This window comes from Protopterus annectens, chromosome 13.part0, assembly GCF_019279795.1.
Source record: "Protopterus annectens isolate FY-2018-M chromosome 13.part0, PAN1.0, whole genome shotgun sequence".
In the NCBI taxonomy this organism is placed as follows: Eukaryota; Metazoa; Chordata; order Ceratodontiformes; family Protopteridae; genus Protopterus; species Protopterus annectens.
In genome coordinates this window covers 843,046,260-843,070,873 of record NC_056747.1, presented here as the reverse complement: position 1 = coordinate 843,070,873, position 24,614 = coordinate 843,046,260, and the positions used below count along the sequence as shown (strand labels likewise).

At 41.4% G+C, this 24,614-nt stretch overlaps 1 protein-coding gene across 3 annotated transcripts in view; it reads left to right on the top strand.

Moving 5' to 3' along the window:
* Nucleotides 1–24,614, top strand: part of DHRS11 (dehydrogenase/reductase 11) — a 1,041,955-nt gene that overhangs the window by 401,869 nt on the left and 615,472 nt on the right. For all 3 annotated transcript variants that reach the window (XM_044054563.1, XM_044054565.1, XM_044054564.1), the window contains exon 2: nucleotides 2,290–2,499. In XM_044054563.1, coding sequence (XP_043910498.1) covers nucleotides 2,290–2,499 — 210 coding nt within the window. The remainder of the gene's footprint in view (nucleotides 1–2,289; nucleotides 2,500–24,614) is intronic.

Genomic DNA, 24,614 nt, shown 5'->3' with positions numbered 1-24,614 from the left:
GTGAATGGGGAATTCGATCCAGTTTAGTTGATGTAGTGCAGAACAGTGGTGGGTGGAGAATTTAGCATTTGTAGCAAGTTTGGCAACTTTATTATAGCATGAATTGAATTTGGTTTTCAGAGAAGACTGAATATTGCTTAGGATGTGTGTGCCATATAAGAGTGTTGGAAGCAGGAAGCAAGAGCCTTTTTTGCAGAGAAGCTAAGAAAGTAGTTGTGTCTATAAAGGGCTCCTAGTTTTTGATCTTTTTTTTTTTTTTTTGATTTTATGGATATGATGGTCAAAGGTTAAGTTAACGTCCAGTGACGACACCGAGTAATTTGGTTTCGGGAACGACTTCAATAACAGTATTATTTTGGGAATGAACTGGGTTCAGACTTGTCTACTGTGCTGGATTTTTAGTTTTATTGGGTTTATGGGCGAGATGGTTCTGTGACATACAAGATTCAGTTGAGGTGAATTTTTTTTGGTTAAGTTGCTGTAGTACAGAGCCAGATTTAGAGGAGCGTATAGTAGAATTATCTGCGTACTGGATTACAGTGCTGTGGGTAAGAGATGTGTGGAAGTCATTGATGAATATCCTAAATAAAAGGGTACCCAGTATGGAACCTTGGGGTACCCCTGTATTGGTGTTGATGAAAGGTGATGAACAGTGTTGCCAAATTGTAGATTGTTGGCTATTTCTGAGATAGTTAAAAAAAAAAACAAAAAAAACCAATGAAGGGTGGAGGGAGAGGTTTGAGAGTTTATTAAGCAGAAGGCAGTGGGAAACTGTGTTGAATCCTTTTGATAGATCGAGAGAGTGCAGAGACTATGGATCCATCGTCCCTAACTCTGTTTACTGTGTCCAGGAAGGAAATGGGTGCAGTGTTAGTGCTATGTCCTGGCATAAAGCCATGTTGAGTGGGGGAAAGGAGGTGGTGGTTAACCATGTGACTAAGGAGCTGAGTGTGAATGCACTTAAGTATTTTTCAGATGGGGAAGAGAATGGTGATAGGCCAGAAGTTACAGATGTCAGAGTGGGAGAATGTGAGCCTTTTTCCAGATATCGGGTATATATGCTTCCTGAATGGACCTATTGAGGAGAATACTGATAGGGTAAGCTGTAGATGAGCCTGATAGTTGTAGGAATTCTGCAGGCAGGTTATCTGGGGCATTGGTGCATGGTATTAGTTTATGAAGGAGTTTTTGTATGGTTGTGATAGGTACGGGAGAGAGTGGGTATTATAATAATTGGGGTATGTACTATTGTAGGATTTGGTTGGTTTGTGTTTTTGAGTGGGAAGGTGGTAGTAAGTTTAGCAATAGTGTCAATGAAGAGTTGGAGAGCTGCTAACTCGCAAGGTGTTTTTCTGGGTCTGCGCAGGGCTTAGTTGTATTTTTGCATCATGTTTTATTCCTTTTGTCAGCTTGTGGCACAGAGAGAAAGTCCTGACTTGAAACCCTGATGATGAAGGATGGATTAGCATTCCAGGAAGTTGGGGAGCCTCACAAGGGAGGGTGGGCATGCCTAATCTGGGATGTGGAAGGTTAAGGCCATACATTAGAGCACAGCCTTTTGTAATTAGGACAGAGCTACCACAGATGCATCCCTGGAGCATGTGTTACTGGTGCACGAAGATATGTGTTATTGCATGGCAAAGTATAGCTGCTCATGTTTCTCAGAAGGGCTAGGCCTAATTTAGGAGGTGCATAGCTATCCCAAAGGACTCTCGTGTGTGCCCATGGAGCTTGGACAAGTCAGTGATAGTGGGCTGGGAGTGGTGTACCATTAAGGGGGCAGTATTGATGGTGATATTGTCTCAACAGTGGAACCTTGGACTGTCAGGCAGGATGTCATGTGATAGGAGGAGCAAACACTCTGAGCATATGGCTTTATCAAGATTGGTGGTCTAAGCATGGCCAGAGCACAAACAACTTCCATGCCTGCTTCCTCTGATCTACACTCATTTGGGGCAGGGACCTCACTGTTGCTGTCAAAAGAACAGATGAACTCAAGACCGTTTGTAGCAAGGCTGATGTTTGACAGGTAGGAAGGTGAACAAAGTTTAGAAAAAAAATGTAATCCTTTACGTTACTTTATTATGTAAGCAACAGTATACTGTTAATTTGTAGTTGCATTTTCTGCATCATTTTTTATCCTTGCGCTGTTGTATGTACAACAACCAGTGTTCTGCTATGAATTTTGTAGTTGAAAGGTTTTGCTTCAACATGCACTTGTTTAATTTGTAGTCTAATTCCCCCAGACTCGGGTGTATAATGCAGTGACTTCATTTTTTTCTTATTTAGAAACTGGCAGCAGAATGTCAAAGTGCTAAGTATCCTGGTACATTGATTCCATACAAGTGTGATCTGTCAAATGAAGAGGAAATTTTGTCTATGTTCTCCGCTATCAAGACCCTTTACCAGGGAGTGGATGTTTGCATTAACAATGCTGGCTTGGCTCGTCCTGAACCACTTCTTTATGGAAAGACTGAAGGCTGGAGGAACATGATTGATGTAAGTACTATTAAGATACGTGAAAAGAGAATTAAGGGTTTTCCATTTCACTGATCAGAGCCGTCTGAAGTTACTGAACAATATACCAACAAGCATGTTGCAGGTACTTCAAAAGGAAGTGGTACTGTTATCCCTCTAAATTAATCAGTATTTATCTGGGAGACTTTTACAGTAGACCAAGTAGTCAGAGTCCAATGAATTGCAAACAGTAACAGCCTTTTTTGCCCTTGGTTGTCCTCTGTTGCTAACTCACTGGACGTTTGCTTTGTTTTGAATTTCTTTTGATTTCTTTTGTGTACAGTTTAGCTTTGTTCTGCATTTCTGAATTGCCCTGTCAAGTTCTTTCAGGTCCTTATACTTCACTCCTGTACATACCTGGTCTGTAGTAACTCACTGCCTTAACTTTTATTTACAGGTATTTTTCAAATGTGTCATTGCTTTGATAGTTACTTTTTTTGGACACTAATACAATGTTCACTTGTGGCCATCCTCATATGGGGAGAAGAGTATCTGCACAAGTTATCCGGTTTATATAAAATGTAAGAGTACTTGAATTTATCATTTAATTCAGACGAACATAAAATCAGATTAAAATATACTAGTCTGAATGCAGACAGTGATTGGAGATCAGATTTGAACCACAAAACCAACAACTGAGACAGAATTTGTATTTTTGCTGTTCGACTTAGTTAACCAAGTGTAACATTTTGTAAGCTAGTATGCTGTTACCATTGCTTTACTCAGAATATATTGTACCATGTTCACCAGGTTGAGTATACATGCTAAAGAATGTGAAGCTGTAAAGTATGACCTTTAATTGTTTTCCCCACAAACACTTGCTACAAAAGTAAAAATAGACTGCAGTAATACTGGGTTGCTCTACTTGTATTTCTAGTTGAAACTTTCAAGCAATCGGTGTCCCCATATAATGAGGTTTAGTGTACTAACCTCCCCAAAAATTAATACAGTAAGGACGTCAAGGCTGCTTCCTATGGCACAAATCTGTATTTCACAAATACAAAAATTGAGCTAAGAAATAGAACTTGGTGTGAAACACTTTCCTGTAATGTGACTTGGAGAGTTTTCCCCAACTGTTTGCTATGTATTTTTTTCTTCAGTTAAGGTGTGCTGCCACCACCACCTCCAGTTGTCCTGGGTGATCAGATTATTCCTTGCTTTTTATGTATGAAGGTCACTTCCTGTATCAGCTTTTACTACAGTACAGTTACTAATTTATTATATGTTACATAGCGTCTCCTGGTAGTGATTTTAGCTAACAGTTTATAAGCTGCAATCCACCACGAACTGTTCCACAGATACCTTTTACTAATTTGAAATCACATTCCACAGTCAAGCTAATTTTATGAAATTTTATTGGGCGTTTTCATCTGCATACAGAATCTGGACGACTTCAGATTACACTAAAACACAGAATTTACCCCTTCTGTATATATTATTGTGGTTAAAATGCCACATGACCTGTGCATATGTTAAGTAAATCAAAGATTATGAAAAAAACTGTTGTATAAAATAGTATTGAAATTATTTGTTACAACTTCGCTCATTGTTTTCAAAGTACGCATAATTAAAACATTGTTATTTAAACCTGGGTACATTCTCATTTAATTTTAGATGCCACAGTAATTCTTTGTACTGTAGTCTGTTTTCCCTAGTCCTCTGTTCTACAGTATATCTACTTTTTCCAAGATAAGTGTTTTTTTTTTTTTTTTAATTGTTGCACCTTATGAAATGTCTAACTGAATATGTGTGCCTTCATATATTCTTTACTATAACTTCCATTTTGTTTCCCCCCATAGAATCCACCAAGTCATGCATTTTGCAATGTAGAGCACTCCATTTGTGGTACAATCAAAACTACTTTTGGGTTTGATTGTTCTGTTAATTTTCTACAGTGATATACAGGCCCTTTAAAATGAATCTTTACTGACCGCATCTATCAAATTTTTTTCTTTTCATTTTGTTTCATTCTAACATTTAATTTTGACTGATTGTAAATGCTGTCCAATGTTACTGCTTTTCTTGTACACAGACATGTTTCTTTTTCCAATTTTTTGGATAACTCTGTGTTAAAGATTAACATGGACCAGTTCTTTTTAATGACCCATTTTATTGAATCAACTTCTTTGGAATAACTTATCATATCCCTGCTAACATGTCCCAACTGATATCTTGTTTTTTGAAGTACCATTTGTTTCTGTGGGTTTCAGGAGAATTGTCGAAAATCAATCCATCTTCTTCTAATTTAAAAATTGTTTTGCTTCATTCCCTGGATGCATCTTGAGTAAAGTGAAGCACAGTTTACTCACACCCCAACAATACTATTCTGTGTCAGCCTCCATACAGGTATTGTACCAAGAAATGGAGAACAACTATAGTCATTTCCCTGAATAAGGGTGGACCTTCCACCAGCCCAGGCAATTACAGACCCGTAAGTCTGATGAGCCTTATATGAAATGCTGTGGAGAGGCTTATCATGAAACTAATCAATTAGAATATAGGAAACCTCTAAACACTGGACCCACCTTAGTTTGGATTTGTCAAGGGCAGGTCATGCTTACTCAAGTCTGGTGAATTTTTTGAAAAGGTCGCCAAAGCAATCGATCAAGGCAAAGTGGTACACATCGCATTCCTCAACCTGGCCAAAGCTTTTGACACAATTCCCTACTCAGACATAGAAAAGCTAAATAAACTGGGAGTAAGTCCTTTTGTCACCTGCTTGATTGCTAGCTGGCTCACACACACAACACAGGAAATCAAAATAGGTTAAGTTGCCTCCACAAAAAGACCAGTCACCAGTGGAATTCCCTAGAGTTCTATGCTGGGACCTCTCCTGTTTGGTATATACTTTTCTGAAGTAAAAGTAATACCAGACGGCTCCAGCTGACTGTTTGCAGATGAATGCACACTAAAAGCAGTCCGTGAATCGCAAATGACTTTGATATCCTGCAGGAAGGTTTGTCCAAAATAAGTGCCAAAATCATGGACTGAAACTAAATACCAAAAATGCATTGATGTTCATCGTGTTATACTGCTGCAGTCATCACACTTGGAGTTATCCTGTCATCAGGCAGTCCCGCAGTCGGCCGAATCCCAAAGCCTTGGTCCGGCGTCGGCTGTCGTCACTTCTTCCCTGACGTCAGTGTGACAGGGGTATAAAAGAGGCAGCTGACGCCATTTTCTTCAGTCTTTCTTGCCACGAGGTGCCTGAAGCAGAAGCAGTTTGCAAGTGCCGGTCGGCCAGCTCCTGAGATTTTTGAATCGAATTTCAGCCCGAAGTCTTCTCTAAAGCTAAGTACCCCATTGGGGAAACTTTTCTTGCCTCAGACCGATGTCAGACAAAGTTAATAATTGCATTTCTTGTGGGAAGCAAATACCTCATAAGGATTTTCATTCTCAGTGTATTCCTTGCCTAGGCCCAGACCACGACGTCTTTGGTTGTCGGTTTTGTGCTATGTTCAACAAACGTACAATTAAGCGTCGGGCAGATTTCACCCAGCATTATTTTGGCAGAAAGTTTAACTATAGCATGCCATCGGAGCTCCCGACATCAGCATTTTTTTAAAAAACGCAAAGATAAGGACAAACAGCCAAGACCAGTTACCGAGGCCTCAGCCAGGCCTGACCCTGGTTCTCCGGTTTTCAGCGAGGCGCCTACGCAGCCCCTGACTTCCGCTGAATCAGAAATTCTGACGGCCTCCCAGACCGATGCAGCTGGCCCTCAGGAACCGGTTCCACCTCACCCATCGGACGCCAGTCCTGACGGTGATCCGGAAATTTTGGATAGGCCTTCAGTTTCTGAAGGTGTCTTCAAACCGACAACTATCTCTGCTAAGTCTTATGCTAAAGCTCCCTTGAAAGTTAGGAAGCCGGGTCCACACACTCTCCCACAGGCTCCTATGGCTAGAAAACAGATGCTTAAGATGGCTGAGGATTTAATTACCCTTATCAGGGGATCCCAACCCCCCCCCCCCAACAAAAGGCCTAGACTGGAGGAAGATTATCCCTCCTCTGACCAAGCATCCATTTCCTCAGGCAACTCTGAGGACCAGGATTACTCCTTCCCTCCTTATGAAGATTCAGATGCTGAAGAGTCCATTCCCTCTGTCTCCCCCCCTGAAGACTACTCTTTTGGGGAAACTTTACACACCTTGAGGGAACACTTCCACTGGGAAGGCCAAGATTATTCTGACTCCACCAGCTAAACCAGACAGATACTACCGAGTTCCTGACACTCATAAGTTTCTATATAAAAGTCCTACTGCAGACCCAGAAACCATTTCCCAGGGTCCCAAAGGGGTTAAGGCCTCTACTGCTAAGAATCCACTTCCTTCTGAAAGAGATTCCAGAGCATTAGAAAGATGGGGAAAGAAAGTGTATACGTCTGCCACTTTGGCCATGAGGGCCTTAAACTTCCAATTCCACATGCTAAAATACCAACAGTACTTGATTACACAGATAAAACAGAAAATGACCCCTCAGACAGATCAACCTGATTTCAAAGAGATACAGGATTTGCTGCATGCAGCAGAACAGGTGGGAAAGCATACCTTAGTGTGGTTTTGATTCATTGGAAGCCTCATGTAGAGCAGCTGTCACAGGGTCTGTAATTCGTAGGCATGCTTGGCTTAAAGAACAAGCCTTACCAGAACATGTCAAAGCAAAGTTATTGGATGCTTCATTGCAGAAAGATGTTTTATTAGGTGTCAAAGCAGAGGAAGTTTTAAAGAAAATGGAAGAAAAGGCAAAATCTATGCAAACAGTTAAAGATTTTTTACAGGTACAACCTCCTCGTTTCAGCAGGAACTGGCCATCAAAAAACTGGTCCTTTCCTGCATCAGACAGACCCCAAAGAGGTAGGTACAGATGCCCTAGGGGCAGAGGCCAGCCACAAGGTTCTTTCAGGCCTAGACAATGGCAAACAACATCTCAAAGAGGGGGAGACGAAAGATCTCAACCCTTCAGGAAACAAACACAATGACTTCCCTCTTCGCCTGCCAAGCAAAATTGCCCTGGCAGCACCTTTGGGAGGAAAACTGGCTTTATTTCCACAAAATTGGCACATTATAACAAAGGACAAATGGGTTCTGGATATTATTACCTGAGGATACAGATTTCATTTCCACACTTTACCACGGATGAGAGGCATGCCAAATCTGCCTCCAAACCAATGGGCAGAGGCACAAGCGCAAATATCAGCTCTCATGGATATGAAAGCAATTCAAAAGGTACCTACAAAGGAGCAAGGTCAAGGTTTTTACTCAAGACTATTTCTAGTCCCAAGAAAGGACAAAGCCTGGAGGCCCATTTTAGACCTCTCAATTCTAAACACATACCTGGAGGTACCCAAATTAAAAATGCTCACACTTCAGCAGCTTCTTCCCATGTTGGGCAAGAAGTCTTGGCTGGTAACTTGGACCTCAAAGAGGCATACCTGCATGTCCCTATCAGACAAGATTGCAGAAGATACCTCAGATTCTTGGCAGGTACAACGCATTATCAATTCTCTGCATTGCCCTTTGGCTTATCTACTGCGCCCAGAATATTTACAAAATGCCTGGCATCAGTAATTGCATATTGCAGACAACGAGGAATACAAATTTACCCATATCTGGATGACTGCCTGATCCAAGCGGACAGCAAGGACATTCTATTACAGCATCTGGCATTTGTAATACAGCTGCTCAGTTGCCTAGGGTACACAGTAAACAAAAAGAAGTCAAAGCTAATACCCTCACAACAAATAATATTCCTGGGTGCCAGCTTAAATACAACGGCCCAGATGGCTTTTCTCACGCCAGACAAACAACAATTGACTCAATACTTCAAAAAGATGGCAACTTTTACCCAGCTCACTGCAAGGAAAATCCTGCAGGCATTGGGGTTCATGGCATCCTGCATTCAACTACTCCCATATGCAAAGCTGCATATGAGGAAATTACAAATGTACCTAAAAAGTGTATGGTCTCAACACAGGCACAGCCTCGAATCAAGTATACCTCTCATTCCATGCCTTCAAAAAGAGTTCCTATGGTGGGCTCAAGCATGTCAAATAAACAAGGGTCTTCCTTTCGTCTTACCTCCAGCAAACCAAACTATGTCAACAGATTCTTCAGACTACGCCTGGGGAGCACACATGGCAGGACAGTGCATACAGGGCAAATGGTCTGCAAAACAAATGCATCTTCACATCAACCAAAAGGAGATGCTAGCTGTGCAAAATGCACTGACAGCTTTCAAGGCCCTCTTGCATCCAGGACAACTACAAATAAGGACAGATAACACCACAGTGATGTGGTACATAAACAAACAAGGAGGAACACACTCCTACCCTTTATGCAGACAGGCAATGACCTTGTGGAACACAGCATTGACTTACCAAGTGCAACTGCAAGCACAATTCCTACCAGGAAAGGAAAACATATTGGCAGACGAATTAAGCAGAAATATGCCAGATCCTCACGAGTGGAGACTACACCCACAAGTATTTTCAATGATAACTCAAAGGTGGGGATGTCCAGACATAGATCTATTTGCCTCCCCCAACAATTGCCATCTACAGAAATTTTGCACAAGGACTTATCACTCCTTAGCCTGGAAAGTGGACGCCCTAGCATTCAGTTGGACAGCATTGGCAGTCTATGCCTTCCCACCACTACCTCTACTGAGCAAGGTATTATTGAAAGTCAGATCAGAGAGACCACAAATGAAACTCATTGCTCCGGACTGGCCACTCCAGCACTGGTACCCATTACTAAGGAACTTGAGTCACAGCCCTCCATGGATCTTGCCTCAATTCCCACTACTGCTGACTCAGAAAAACTCTGATACTTCACAGCCAGCTCAGAACTTTAAATTTAGCTGCATGGAGAATACCTTCAATTTTCAATCAACACTTCTCTCAAAGGACGTCCAGAATGTCATTATGGAGGCCAGAAGGCCCAGCACCAGAAAAACTTACTCAGACAAATGGAAAAGATTTTGTGCATGGAACCAGGCTAAAGGCCAAAATCCTTGGATGCCTAACATTCCTCAAATACTGCAATACTTAACTGAGATGCTACACCAAGGCCTTTCATTCTCATCCATTAGGATCCATGCTTCAGCCATTTCAGCTCAATACAATACGGATCCTCCAATGTTCTCACACCCTTTACTACGGCAGTTTCTCAGAGGGGCTAAGAATATAAGACCCCCCAGAAAACCCCCAACACCAGCTTGGGACCTGAACTTCGTCTTAGAAAAATTAACACTGCCTCCTTTCGAACCAGCATTCTCAGCAGAACTACAATACTTGTCTTGGAAAACAGCTTTGTTGCTGGCTATTACCTCAGCATGCAGGGTCTCAGAACTACAGGCACTTATGGTAGTGGAACCTTTCATCATTTTCCATCAGGACAGGGTCTCTTTATGAACTAACCCTACCTTTATGCCAAAAGTAGTATCCAGTGTGGCTTTAAATCAGACCATTCATTTACCCACCTTTTATCCAAACCCCCAGAATAAAGGAGAAAGACTCCTTCACTCTTGTGACATTCACACACAGCTACGTTACTATTTAGATAAGACAAAGACCTTCAGAAAAACTGACCAACTCTTTGTATCCTATGCTACAGGTTCACAAGGAAAGGCCATTTCAAAACAGACCATCTCCAAATGGATAGCACATTGTATCCGCTTTTGCTACTCGCACCATGGGAAAGGAGTGCCTGTTAATATTTGGTCCCACTCTACCAGGGCTACAGCAACCTCAGCAGCCTTTCTCAGGGGGGTTCCAACCAAGGACATTCTGGAGGCAGCTACTTGGAGTTCAGTGCACACCTTTACCAAGCACTACCACCTTCCTTTATACTCAAAATCCAGAGCTGGTTTTGCCACTGCAGTGCTGCAGGGCATCCTAGCTTCGCCTAACCTAGTTTAGTACCAGCCACCCATCCATAGCTTTGGGATTCAACCCAAGTGTGATGACTGCAGCAGTATAACACGATGAACATAGTACAGTTTTATGTACCTACCATAAATGTAGATGTTCGAGTGTATATACTGCTGCAGTCCAGGTTACCCTCTCACCATCCCCTCTACATACCAGGGTGTTAGTTATAGCTCCATGTTCATCAATCAATTGGATGCATGTCTATATGGTGTATTTGCTAATAGTTAGTACTATTGTTTATCTTCTAAGGAATTTTTGCATAGCTTTTTGTTTTGCCTTCCTAGTTGGGGGGCACCTGACATCTGGGGCAAGAAAAACTGAAGAAAATGGCATCGGCTGCCTCTTTTATACCCCTGTCGCACTGACATCAGGGAAGAAATGGCGACAGCCGACGCCGGACCAAGGCTTTGGGATTCGGCCGACTGCGGGACCGCCTGACGACAGGATAACCCCAAGTGTGATGACTGCAGCAGTATATACACTCAAACATCTACATTTATGGTAGGTACAAAACTGTACTTTGTATCCTTTGGGAGGTCTATCCCAGGGAAGTACCACATTGACAATATGCCACTAGGAGTTGACTCTTTCCAGGATTTGGGAACTTGTGTAGTTACTGCCTAACTTTTGACCAAAGTGTAAGGAAGTACTTCTATATTACACAGTTTATAAACTAAAGGGATTGTCTAATTCTAGGGATGTCATTTTCCCCTTTACTCAGCCCTCATTAGGCCATTCATTGATATAATGCCCCCTTTGGCATGCATCTGTCCAGATACATGTGATTACTGGAACACCCGCACCTTGGTAAAAGGCCTAAGGAACATGTTGTACATAGACTGACTCAAAGTCCTGTCACTATACTATATATCCTATAGAATGAGTTGACCTGTGTCTGGCATACAGAGCATCCTCTTACCCAATACTGATGGATTTACTGCACATCACAAGTCAAATGGTATGAGAAATACTGTGTCTACGGATTTAAATCTGTTCTGCAACATCAAAAGAATGGTTTGGAGGGGCATGTTAATCTTGTAGAGGATACCACTGTTCTGAAATAGACTCCCCATCCACATAAAACAAAGTTCATTCTTATCCATATTCGAGCATAACTTGGATGTGTGGATGGGAAACACAAAATTTACTCCAGGACTGCCTCCTGTACTGCCAGTGGACATAGGCACCTCCTAAATGCTTTATCCCATGCATTTGTTTCCTCAAATTATCTATGGTATGATTCCAGTTGTTCTCATTATGGGTAATATATAATTATCGACCATGGGATGGATAAGGCCAGTCTCTAACCAAGTGTCATAGGTTAATTTGAGCACAGAAAGGGAAATTGGCTAGGCTTAAAATGACCCTCTAGGGCAGCTAGCTTGGTACTTGCCTAAGAATGTATGAAACAGAAGAGAAGTTAGATAGGGTATTGAAGCATAAGGAAGAAGGATTTTTGTAGTAATCAAACATCTTTAACAATGAAATGATGTAGGACAAATTGAGAATGTGTGTTCTAGGCCCAAGAAGAAAATGGCACTCTGCTTGGTAAGATAACGTACCGCCATTTGTTAAAACTTATGAACAAACTTTTATAATAAGCCATTTGAATGTTAGGATAGTAGGACTGAGATAGGTTTGGAGGAAAAACAATTAAAAGATGATTTTTTTTTTTACTTTGATATGTTAAAAAAATGCAGGGAGCTGTTTCTCAAATGAAAGAGGAAAATCCAACCCCCAGATCCAGTTGGAAATGCAGTTAGAGTTCTCCTTAAGGGTAATATGTAGGGTGATTTGAAAACTCATTATACTGCAGGCTCCTCCCTTAATACTTATTACAAAATTATTGCAAATTTATGAAAATTTAATCTTTAGCGACTTCATTTTTTGTGTCAGTTTGGATTTTGCCTCTGTATTCCTTTGTTACAGTTTTTATAATTACAGGATCCTAAACACACACCATACCTCCCAACTGTACCGAATTACTCGGATTTTACTGGGTTTTGGCGTCCAAATAATGGGGTGCCACGATTCCCGAGTGGCACCCCTTAATTTCCGAATTTCCCGGCTGTTTTATTTGAATTTTTTCTCCCCGGCTTTTTGAGGTGACGTCATCGCATGTGCGATGACATCACTCTGTAAAATGGCCTGCCAGCCTGTCGGAATTGAGCTCAGCTCAAACAAACAACATATGTGCATTCATTTCCGGCCAACCGCGAGGGAATGGGACTCTGAGAACGGAGCAAACTAGCTGCAGAGTTCATGGAACTCTGAGAATGGATTAAGGCAGTGGGCAACTGCACTGCAGTACTTCTGAACTTATGATTATAATCATCAGTACATACCTACTTTCAGCGAAGTCAGCAAGTAACTCCTACAGCCTTCCCATAATTCTCCAACGTAGCTGCAAAGAGATAAGCTCCTGGGGTACAGGTCCTGTAGTTACTAACAAGTGAGTTAAGGGCTTGTGTTATGTTTTGTTTGCATTGGTGGTAACAGGCAGCAGTTTTATGTATTGGATGACGATCTGTTATCTCTTGGGATAAAACATTGCTGAGCTGGAAAGAGGTATGTTGTCAGTGTGGTTAGAATTGTAGTTTTCGTAGAATGGATAGTATTGATGGATTGCTTGGCCTAATTGAACTGCCTAATTTCTTTTTTTTTCCCTGTTTGGGCATACAGACGTTGGTGACAAGTTCAACTACTGTTTTTGAACATTCTGTGCGATTCTGTATGAAAGAGAGATAGGTCGGCTGTTTCCGTAGGTGTTTCTAAGAAAGTTGGGTTGTAATTAAGATATTCCATTGTGTTTTCTGCTAGACCATATTGTGTTACTGTTTGTGAATTTTGTATTGCAGTTTATGGAACTTGAATTTGAGTTTAACATAGACATATTTTTGCTATTAACTTTGATTCAACTTTGCAGCTTGGTACGCAGTGCTGCGAAACAGCTCTGTAGAGTGGCTAAGTATTGCAGTTTATATGATCATTGCATTTAATTAAAATAGTTTAAAGTGATTATAATTATTGTGTGTACTGTGTATTATTTGAGCAGCCATCTCAAAATTTTCATATGTCAGGTGTATGAAATAGCTAATGTGTATGCTTTTAGTGTCAAGTGCGAGGGAGCAACTGGTGACAAAGGTTCTGCAGTTAAACAATGATTGCTTATTTTTAGGTGTTAGTTATACAGCAGTGTGTAAAAGGAAATGATTTTGCATGAATTGTAATATTGCACAATCCATATGTTTAAAGCAGAAGTGGCAGTAATGTGGAACTTGAACTGGGTGCTCATTCCTGAAAATGCCCAAAAGCGAAGGTAACATTTATGTCTGCTTTTACACCGCTGTTTAATTCATTGGCTGTATTGTTAAATGTTTTGGTTTGAACCTTCACTCTTTGATTCTGCCTAAACCCTTTACTTTCCACCAGTGTCCTAAAAGAATGTACTTTTACTTCTGTTTTTCATTGCACAATCAAATTTTTAAAGCAGAAGTAACTTTAATTTGACACTTCTTGGGTATTTTCATGAAAACTAAAAAAAAAGTAACGGTCTTCCTGATCTACCTTTGCATTTTATATTTATTTTTTTTACTGGCAGATTCAAAGAACTGGATGCTGTTTAGATCCAAACAATCATTCTCTTACTGTGTGCTGACCTTTTATCTGACATCATTGGGTAACTTCTAGATTAAAATATTTAGCTGTGTGATACTTGTATATTGATTTACCATCCAGATGTTATTGCCACAGTTTTCTTTATTTTATATTTATTCTGTAAAAAATATTTTACAGGTTGATCATTAGAGGTAAAGGGGAGTGCTAGACCATCATACATAAACTTTACAAAGCAGAAATAAATCATGGTGTTTTTAAGTAATATTATGATGAGAAATTAATGGTGTGTAGCTGCAGAGTCAAGTAGAACGTGTGTGTGTGTGTGTGTGTGTGTGTGTGTGTGTGTGTGTGTGTGTGTGTGTGTGAAATGCCCCAGGTGAATATACCTGGTGACTAGAGGTACTTAGGCTCAAGCCCTGAACCTTGGGTACAGGTAACAAGAGCCTAACATCCCTACCCACCACCACTTCCACATTTCTGCTTCATATTTTGTTCTGTTTCTCATAAAATCTGTGGTTTTCTGGATATTTGTGGCAAATTGGTGAAGGACTGAATTCTCTAAGTAATGCCAGGCATTTGAATTTCAGACTTCACATTCTTCAGAAAATAAATGGTAACACAAAACCTTTCATTTTAGCAATTTTCTAAGTTTATAAGATCAGTGTTTGAAATCTGTCCCTGTTTTGGGGGCTGTATTCCCCCGTTACTGGCTTTGTTCATTTTTTATTTTGTGCTAAGAGGTTCAGAGCTATGGTTTGTGCATTGTGCTATAAAATGTAAATATAAAATCCAATCCAAATAATCATTGTAGAAGTAAAGCAGTATGCACACTAGTTTTATGGTAAATGGGCCGAAATAGCCAGGTAATGGCACATTGGAATGGCTGCAGGGGGACTCTGGTACCATATTTTGGTTGTCTGTTCTTCAGTTTGCGTTTGAAAGCTGGTATCCCACAATCCCGTTAGTGGGTGGGGTTACATCATTATGTTTGCAAATTATATGCTAATCAGTGTACAGATTTGTACCTATTTTTCATGGGCCTTGTCCAGATTTTTGATGTTTCCAGGTTGAGAGGTATGACACACACAAAAAAATAAATATGTTTTCCTATGATTTTAACAAAAACTTTGCACAATGGCTTGAATCCCCAGTAAAGAACCACACAGTCATGCTAGCATTTTCATTCCTTTTTAATAAAGTGGAACTTCTTCAGAAAAAAAACAAACATGAAAACCTTCACATTATAATCCTCCAAAATGTTACATCACTTTTTTTTAAAACATCACTTCATTCTGTAACTTTTGTAACATCACTTCCTTTTAAACATCACTTGCTTTTATGAACATCATTTCCTTTTATGGAAACATGCTAATCCTGTTAAAAGTCCTTAAAGTCACATACCATATCTCCCAAAATACTTTTTAACATACAAAAACAATAAATAATTAAATCGAAATATTATAATACAAACATATTTGCCAATAATGTTTTATCATATTTAAAACAATCTTCTAACTTAAGTTTCAAACATTTCAGATTTAAATTTCCATTTAACCTGGTGCTTGGTCAGCCCTCAAAAACACTTGACATTTGTATTCCCTTGCTTCTAGCTTGAAATGATTTCATATACTGTGCATAGAGCATATGTTTAATTCCATATGGGATTATAATAGCCTTTAACATTGTATAATTAACAACCTGCATTCAAACTGGAACCTTAGTTTGAGAGACAGCCTTACAGAACTATCTTCAAGTTATAGAGCTGAGTATATTTTCTGTGTTTTTCTGTATTATAGAGCTAAATTGTCTGCTTGATATCTGTGTCTTACTGCTCTGCAAATCTATAGAAAACAGTATATATATTTTTTTATAATTTGCACATTCCTTACATCTGTGTTGAAACTGCTCCCCCCCCCTCCCTATTCTTGGTTGTAGTTTAAATTTGGTGGCTTTTGCAGTGCCGCCACTGTAGATTTGATCTAAGACACTCCCCCAGGACATCTCTTTACCGCATTCTACCTAATAAACCCTTTCTGCACTTGCTTTTAGTCCTTTTTAATTTAATTACATTTTTTCAAACTGTGTGTGGACTAATATTGCTACATATTCAAGTGTGCCAGCTTGCACTGCATGAGAATTGTATTTACTACTGCTTTTGCTACTTTTCTAAAAAAAAAAAAAAAAAAAGCTTTTGCTACTTTTCTAAAAAAAAAAAAAAAAAAATCTGCTTTTACTGTACTTGTGTTTCTTCCTACTTTATTTTGCTTTTGCGTCATCTTAAATGTTCTCAATTGTATTTATTACTGCTTGGTGTAACTCATTCTAAGCCTTTTAGTTTAAACACTTGGGCTTCAGACCAGTTGTTTTACGTTGAGAGGGTTTGTGGTCTGCACTGTAGTGGCAGAACAGGTAGCTTACATCCCTCTAAGTTGGGAACTGCTGATTGAGGGCTCAGTGTCTGTTATTCTAAAAGTATATTAATTCTGGTTTAAGCACTTGGGTTTTCAGGCCAGTTATTTTACATTAAGAGGGTTTCGTGGTCTGCACTCTTGTGGGAGGAGAGGCTGGACTCTGCCCTTCTGAGCTGGGAATTTCTGGTTGAAGGCTTATAGTGCATGCATATCTGAATTTCTTCTTACTGAAATTGGTACACCTTGTTTGCTGTAGCATAGACTAGATCCAGGCCTGCTGAATCTAGCTTTGTTTGTATAACTTGAGCACTAATCCAGGCATTATTTAAAGTATTCAGTTGTATTTATTACTGCTTGGTAGTAACTTGGTTAAAGTGTAGCTATCATTCTAAGTCTTTTGGATTAAGCACTTGGGCTTCAGACCAGTTCTACATTAGGAAGGTTTGTGGCATGCACTGTGGTGGCAGGACAGGTAGCTTTCATCCTTCTAAGTTGGGAACTGCTGATTGAGAGCTCAGTGTCTGTTATTCTTAAAGTGTATTAGCTCTGGTTTAAGCACTTGGGCTTCAGGCCAGTTATTTTACATTAAGAAGGTTCGTGGTCTGCACTCTTGTGGGAGGAGAGGCTGGACTCTGCCCTTCTGAGCTGGGAATTTCTGGTTAAAGGTTTATAGTGCCTGAATATTTGAACTGTATCTTACTGAAATTGGTACACCTTGTTTGTTGTAGCATAGACTAGATCCAGGCCTGCTGAATCTAGCTTTGTTTGTATGCTTGTTATTTCCTGGAATGCTAATTCCACCTAAAACGCGCTTCTCAGCGCTTCTGTGGATCCCTAGTGATATCTGCATTGCTTACTGTACTTATTTCCTTGCTTCGCTTGAAAGAAAGTTACTGTTTGTCGCTTTTGCATTTAAGTTACCTGTAACACATTGCACTTGTTACCTGGCACTTGCTCACTAAAGCAATTATAAGTCAGCACTAAAAATTAAAAGCACTACACCCTCGCTCCCCATTGGCCCTTGTTTTCAATTATAAAGGAATTCCCAATATTATTCTTGCATGTCCAAAGGTCAGTTGTCAATCTCCTCTCCGGTCCAGCTGGTGAATATGGGAATCTTGAGGCAATGTTACAACTGCCTCATGTACACAGACAACCCTCTCCTCCTCCCAACAAATTCCAACACATGTGAGAGATGCAACCATATAGCCAAACTGGAGGCTAAGCTCTCTCAACTCAGTACTGGCATAACCAGTCAGGAGGAGAAGGAAACCACACTCACTACAATTCCAGTCTCACATAGACCTACCACGACAGCAAACCAAACACATAATCACACAAAAACATACTCGGAGGCTCTAAATAAAGATCTGCCTAAGCAGCAGAGACCTCCAAAGCAGACACCCAAGCAACCGCTACCCCAAAACAAAACACGTGCAACACATATCTCACAAAGCCAGTGTGCCGAACAGTCACAGCCCTTAAGGCTAAACAACACACCTGATACACTTGTAATAGGTGACTCTATCGTCAGGCACACTGACATCCCGCGCATCAGGCTGAACAAGGAGAAGGTCACGGTGAGCAGCCTGTCTGGCACTAGGATCCGCCACATAACACAAGCACTCAGGTCACTCCAAGGCAAGTACAAATATGACTCAGTCATTGTCCATGCTGGTGTGAATGACCTGAGACGTACCTCCCTGGACTACATGAAAAGAGACATAGAGGAGCTATCTGAGCATGTAGCCCAGGCTGGTATGACCCTGACCTTGAGTAGCATCTTACCCTCACCAAGAATGATGCCACAATATGAAGACAAGATGATCAATTTCAACAATTGGCTTAAGTATTGGTGTCATTCAAAGGGGATCCAATGCCTGTCAGCATGGGATGATATGCACGACAAGCCACGATGCTTTGCTAGGGACGGCTTGCACCTGTCACCCCTGGGCTTTCGGATATTGGCAAAGGCTCTTGCTACCCCCATAGTGCCTTTTTTAGGCAAGGCTCAAAAGACAAACCCACCTCCATAGGTATCACAAGAGATAAGAAACTAAGAGTAATGCTACTCAACGCTAGAATTCTAAACCTCAAGATGCACCTTTCGAAACTCTCCTTAGCATGGAGAACATCGATATCTGTGCAGTAACAGAAACCTGGTTCAGGACTCCCGAGAGCACCCCAGCACTACCAGGTTATACCTCATACCATGCTTTTCGCCCCAAAACTTGGACCGAACCACAAAAGGAGGGGGAGTATCGATATTCATCAAAGATACCCACACCTCCAGGTTGGTGGCAAAGCACGAAGCATCAGAGACTATCCATGTGCAACTAACAGTGGGTAAAACTGCCTTCCAGTTTATAGCCTGCTACAGACCACCCTCCCAAACCCAGGAACCCCACTCGGACTTCCTGAGAACACTGGAAAATATGAAGGTCTCTCCGAACACCATTATATTGGGCGACTTCAACTACCCAAACATAGATTGGGAGCATTACTCTAGCTCCAACACCCTTGCCCAAAGGTTCCTAGAATTCATAAACTCAAATGCTATGGAACAACTTGTTACCACTCCCACAAGAGGGGAAAACATACTGGACCTGATCATCACCAACATGGGGACTCTATGCTCCAGACCAGAAGTGTATCCCTCACTGGTAAGATCAGACCATAAACTGATCTCACTGGATATTCACATCCCGACCCCACCCCTGCCCAGAAAACCACAGTGAAAAACTTCTCTAAAGCAAATTTCACACACCTCAAAACAGAGGTGGAATCCTTCAAAGCCCCCGGGCCTGTGGAAAAATACGGCCCAGACCGCAGAATCCTTTATAAATGCATTTTATGAACACCTTCAGGAATGCATGGATCATGCAATCCCAAATAAAACCAAGACCCAATCCTCCAAAGGCAGACGACCTGTCTGGTGGACCCCAGCCATAAACAAACTATACAATAGAAGGAGGAAGCTACTACATGATAGAGCAAAATCCCAAAAACGGAAGGCATCTCTGATCAGTATTAGCAAAAAACTAAGGGCACTCATAAAATCGTCAAAGGCCAGCTTCGAGAGAAAAATTAGCTTCGAGAGAAAAATTGCACAGGACACTAAAGATAATCACAAGGCTTTCTTTAGTTATGTTAGGAACCTGGGTGGGAATTCACAGATATGCTCAGAATTAGTCCAAAATGACAAAAAATACACTGATCCCACAGACATTGCCAACATCCTAGCTGACAGGTTCAGTGCAAACCCCCTCCCCCAAAAAGGGCAAATATCTATCCCAGCAGAGTGCTGCCCCGACATCTCAGATGCTCAGGTGGGAGCCGCCCTCTCCAAAGCAAAAAACACAGCATCAATGGGACCAGACGGTGTCCCAGGCTGCATCCTACATGAACTCCAAGAAGAGCTAAACCCAAACATAAAACTACTGTTCAATCTCTGCCTTACTACAGGATATGTACCCAAAGAGACAGCAACAGTGGTCCCTCTCCACAAAGGTGGTGCCTCAACGGACCCTGGAAACTATCGCCCCATAAGCCTGACTAGCTTGGTCTGCAAAGCTATGGAAAGGATCATCATGGACCTCATAAATAAAGATATTGGGGACCTACAGACACTGGATCCTACCCAGTTTGGCTTTGTTAAGGGCAGATCCTGCCTCTTAAACCTGGTTGACTTCTTTGAAACAGTCACCAAGGCCATTGACGAAGGGAAGGTGGTCCACACAGCCTATCTGGACCTCGCAAAAGCCTTCGATACAATACCCCACTCGGGCATTATAGATAAGCTCACCAGCTTAAATATAAACCCCTATGTCACTAGATGGGTTGCAAACTGGCTCAAGGACAGAACCCACATGGTTAGAATTGCTGGAGCCATGTCAGACTCCAAACCAGTTACAAGTGGCGTCCCACAAGGCTCAGTCCTGGGACCTCTCTTGTTTGGATTTCTCGGAGGTACAGGCCAACACGGAAGGACTGTGGCTGACCAAGTTCGGAGATGACTGCAAACTGGGCGCCATAATCGACTCTCCAGCCGACACAAGCATCCTCCAAAAGGGCCTCATAGAAACAGCCAACTGGTGCCAGAGCCATGGCCTCAAGCTAAACGCCAAAAAGTGTATAGTCATCCCCTTTGGCAAAAACAAAGTGCCCACAAATTACCACATAGGTGGTAATCCATTAAGTACAGAAGAAGTCATTAGGGACCTGGGGACCCAAGTTGATAGCAATCTCTCATTTGACAACCACGTGGCCAAAGTGGTGAGAAAAACATTTTATATAGCCCACCTAATCATGAAGGGATTCACATCTAGATTAGGGGAGGTCATCGTGCCTCTTTACTCATCCCTCATCAGGCCCATAATCGAGTACAATGCCCCTTTTGGGATGTACCTTACCAAACACCTGCAGCAACTGGAAAGACCCCAAAAGTACCTCACCAAGAGGATCAAAGGGCTCAAACAGATGCCATATGCTGCCCGGTTAAAGAAACTCCAGCTGTACTCAGTGGCATACCGCCTGCTCAGAGGTGACCTGTGCCTGACGTATAAGGCCATGTCCAACCCGGAATTAAGGGACATGCTGCACCTCAAAAAATCCAAATCCCATCGAGCTACACGCTCGAGAGACTTGAACCTCAGCACTGAAATAAATAGGACATGCTGGAGGGACAGATTCATAACCCAGAGGATCCCTTCACTATGGAATAAAATCCCAGTCCAGGTTAGGCAAAGTCCCTCATTGACTCTCTTCAAGAGGAATCTTGATGAGTGGGTGGGAGATCATAGGTTTACCCCGGGTATCACTTCTGTGTCACTGTTAGACAGAGGCACAGTATACTAACCTTGAAAAAGGGCATAGCAAAATTAATTTAAAATGGGTGGCGAAAGCCAAACATACTCTGGCTAGGCTTATAAATGCCCTAGGGCAGATAGCCTAGTATGAACCTATGAACCTATGTACAGCTGAAAATTTATATACAAATATATTTGCTTCCAATGGTGTGAGTGCTACTGTGAGATATATACAGATGTATGTATGTGTGTGTATATATATATATATATATATATATATATATATATATATATATATATATATATAAATGTGTGTGTGTTTATATATTTTAAATACTTGGATGTAGTGGTTCTGACTCTGTTAATTTTGCAGATGGTGCAAAAGGTCCATCAGAGCTGGATCAGAGGATGCCTTGTATACCAGGCATAGATCCCCTGTCAGTAGCTTGTAGGAGACACAGTATAGAGAGAGGGTTTTAAGACTGTCCATATAGGACATTGTGTTTATACCCTGGATTCTCCTGATAAAGAACCTTTGTGGGTGTCCAACTGTTGCATATATCTGGTCAGGTACATGCTGAAGGGGACATTTTGCTCAGTGGGGCTGATAAGGGCTGAGTAAAGTGGCACTCTGATTTCTTGGACCTGGAAGTTGGTCGAAATAGAATGATTTTCTTACTACTATGGCCACATGTTGGTGAAAGGCCAGATTAATGTCAACATATGTTCCTAAATGCCTGTCTACCAGATCCGGTCTTAGGGGTATCTTATCGATGGAGTAATTAACTTGGGAGGCATTTTTTTTTTTCAAAAGGGACTGCAGTGCATTTTTTGGCATTGAGTTTTAGTCCTTGACTTTGCCAATAGTCATTTGTTTGGGTTAAACCCTCTTATAAGATGTTTGCATCATTAGGGAAATCTATAATAGCTCCCAGTTTGCAGTCATCTGCGAACTTACATTAGTCTTGGCATCTGAAAACTAGATGCCAAATAGCAGCGGTTCCAGTACAGAGCCATGAGGTAATCTGCTGGTGATTGGTCTCTTAGTGGAGATAGTATCACCAATCCTTACTTTGTGGGTCCTGTCTGTGAGCCAGCTTGGCAATCCAGTGAGTTATGTAGGGGTTTATGCCCATTTCAACGAGTTTAACTATACCCAAGTGGAGTATTGTATCGAACACCTTAGTCAGGTCAATGTAGGCAGTATACACCATTTCCCCCCCCTCATCCATTGCCTTGTTGACCTTCTCAAAGAAGTTCACCAGGTTTGGTGGGCATGACCTTCCCTTGACATAGCCAAATCGGCTTGGGTCCGGTGTCTGAAGATTGCCTATCTTTTGATCATGTACATAATTTATTCCATGAATTTGCTCATTAGACTAGTCAGACTAATAGATCTGTAGTTTCCAGGGTCTGTTAACGGTCAACTCTTGTGAAGTGGGATAACTTTTGCAGCTCTGCCTACATCTGAATGATAAACTTGCCTTTAATCACCACATCTCTGTTACAGTTAAAAGATTCTTTGATTCTGCCCAACTTATCTTTTGGGGTATCTTGTCAACGACTAAAGAAGTTACAATTTCACATTATTTCTCCTATATTAGTCCATTATTGAATATAATGCCCCCTTTGGCCGGTATCTTGCTCAGCACCTAAACTAATTTGAGTGATGCTAACTATTCTAAACAAAAAGCTATTGGGTCTCCTCTGATTAGACAATCAGTGGTAAAGCAAGCATCCACATTTGAGGCATAAACCTGTGCTGTCACATTAGTGGTACTGGATGGGTATTGGCTACTCAATCCAAGGTATTCCCCATTTCTGGAGTATGCTACTACCTTTGCATGTCATGCATAATAATCCCCCAGCAACCTTTAAAACAAGTCAGTGCGACTCTGTGGGCGATTCTTCAGATGTCTGATATGAATATTTGTAAAGTCTACTTTATGGAGGACACTAGTGTCAGGTAATATATCTGTGCTTCTCAGTGGTTTCCTTTTCTGTAAGCTTAGAAAGAACCAATGAACCTTGTGAATTATGCAGTTGGTCAATTGGTTGCTAAGCATCACCTGTTTGCAGTAAGCAGCAAGTTTCTGTTCATGGTGCCTATGACTTTGTAAGTCATACTTGACTCTTGCCAGTGCTACTTGTGGTTAAGATAATTTTTTTTTCCTTTAATTTTATCTGCTGACGTTTAGGGTCTTAACTGTGTCCTGTTGTGATTTGCAAGTTTATTACTTGGAGAACAGACATTGCCAAAAATCACTAGTAAGGGGCTATAATGTGTATGTATAATGTTTGAAAACTTAGTTTGGTGCATTTCAGGTATGTTGGAGTTGTCTACTTTTTTATACAAGTATAGTTGCACTTGTGAAATGTTGACATGTTGGGGGATTGCTGTCTTTCAGTTTTTAACACTGGGGAAAATGGTCAGCATTTGCTGGAGTTATTTTAGAGCAACCACTTAACTGTGTACAGGGAGTGAGAGGCATTATTCCTTGTATAGGTTCATAGGTTCATAGGTTCATACTAGGCTATCTGCCCGAGGGCATTTATAAGCCTAGCCCATTGTTTTGTGGCTTACGCCACCCCTTTAGTATGGGGAACTATACCCATTATTTTGCTGTGCCTCTGTCGAGCAGTGACACTGAGGTAATTCCTGGGGTATATCTGCGATCTCCCATCCATTGGTCAAGATTTCTCTTGAACAAGGCCAGCGAGGTGCTCTGCCTCACATGTACCGGGATTTTGTTCCACAGCATAGGGAGTCTTTGGGTGATGAATCTATCTCTCCAGCACGTCCTATTAATAGCCGTGTCGAGGTTTAAGTCTCCGCCCTTGTGGCTCTGATGGATCTAGATTTTTGAGGTGAAGCATATTCATCAAATCTGGGTTTGACATGGCCTTGTATGTTAGGCAAAGGTCACCTCTGAGCAAGCGGTGGCGACTGAATAGAGCTGGAGTTCTTTCAGTCGGGCAGCATAGGACAGATTTTTGAGACCCTTTATCCTTTTGGTGAGGAACTTTTGTGGCCTCTCCAGCTGCTGCAAGTGTCGGGTCAGATACAGTCCGAATGGGGCATTGTACTCAATCATTGGTCTGATGAGTGATGAGTAAAGGGAGACTATGACCTCCCTTGATCTAGATGAGAATCCCTTCATGATAAGGTGGGCAATGTAGAAGGACTTCCTAACTACTTTAGCTACATGGGTGTCGAATGACAGACTACTATCAACCTGGGTCCCCAGGTCCCTGATAACTTCTTCTGTGCTCAGTGGATTGCCACCTATTTGGTAGCTATGGGTAACCTTGTTTTTCCCGAAGGGT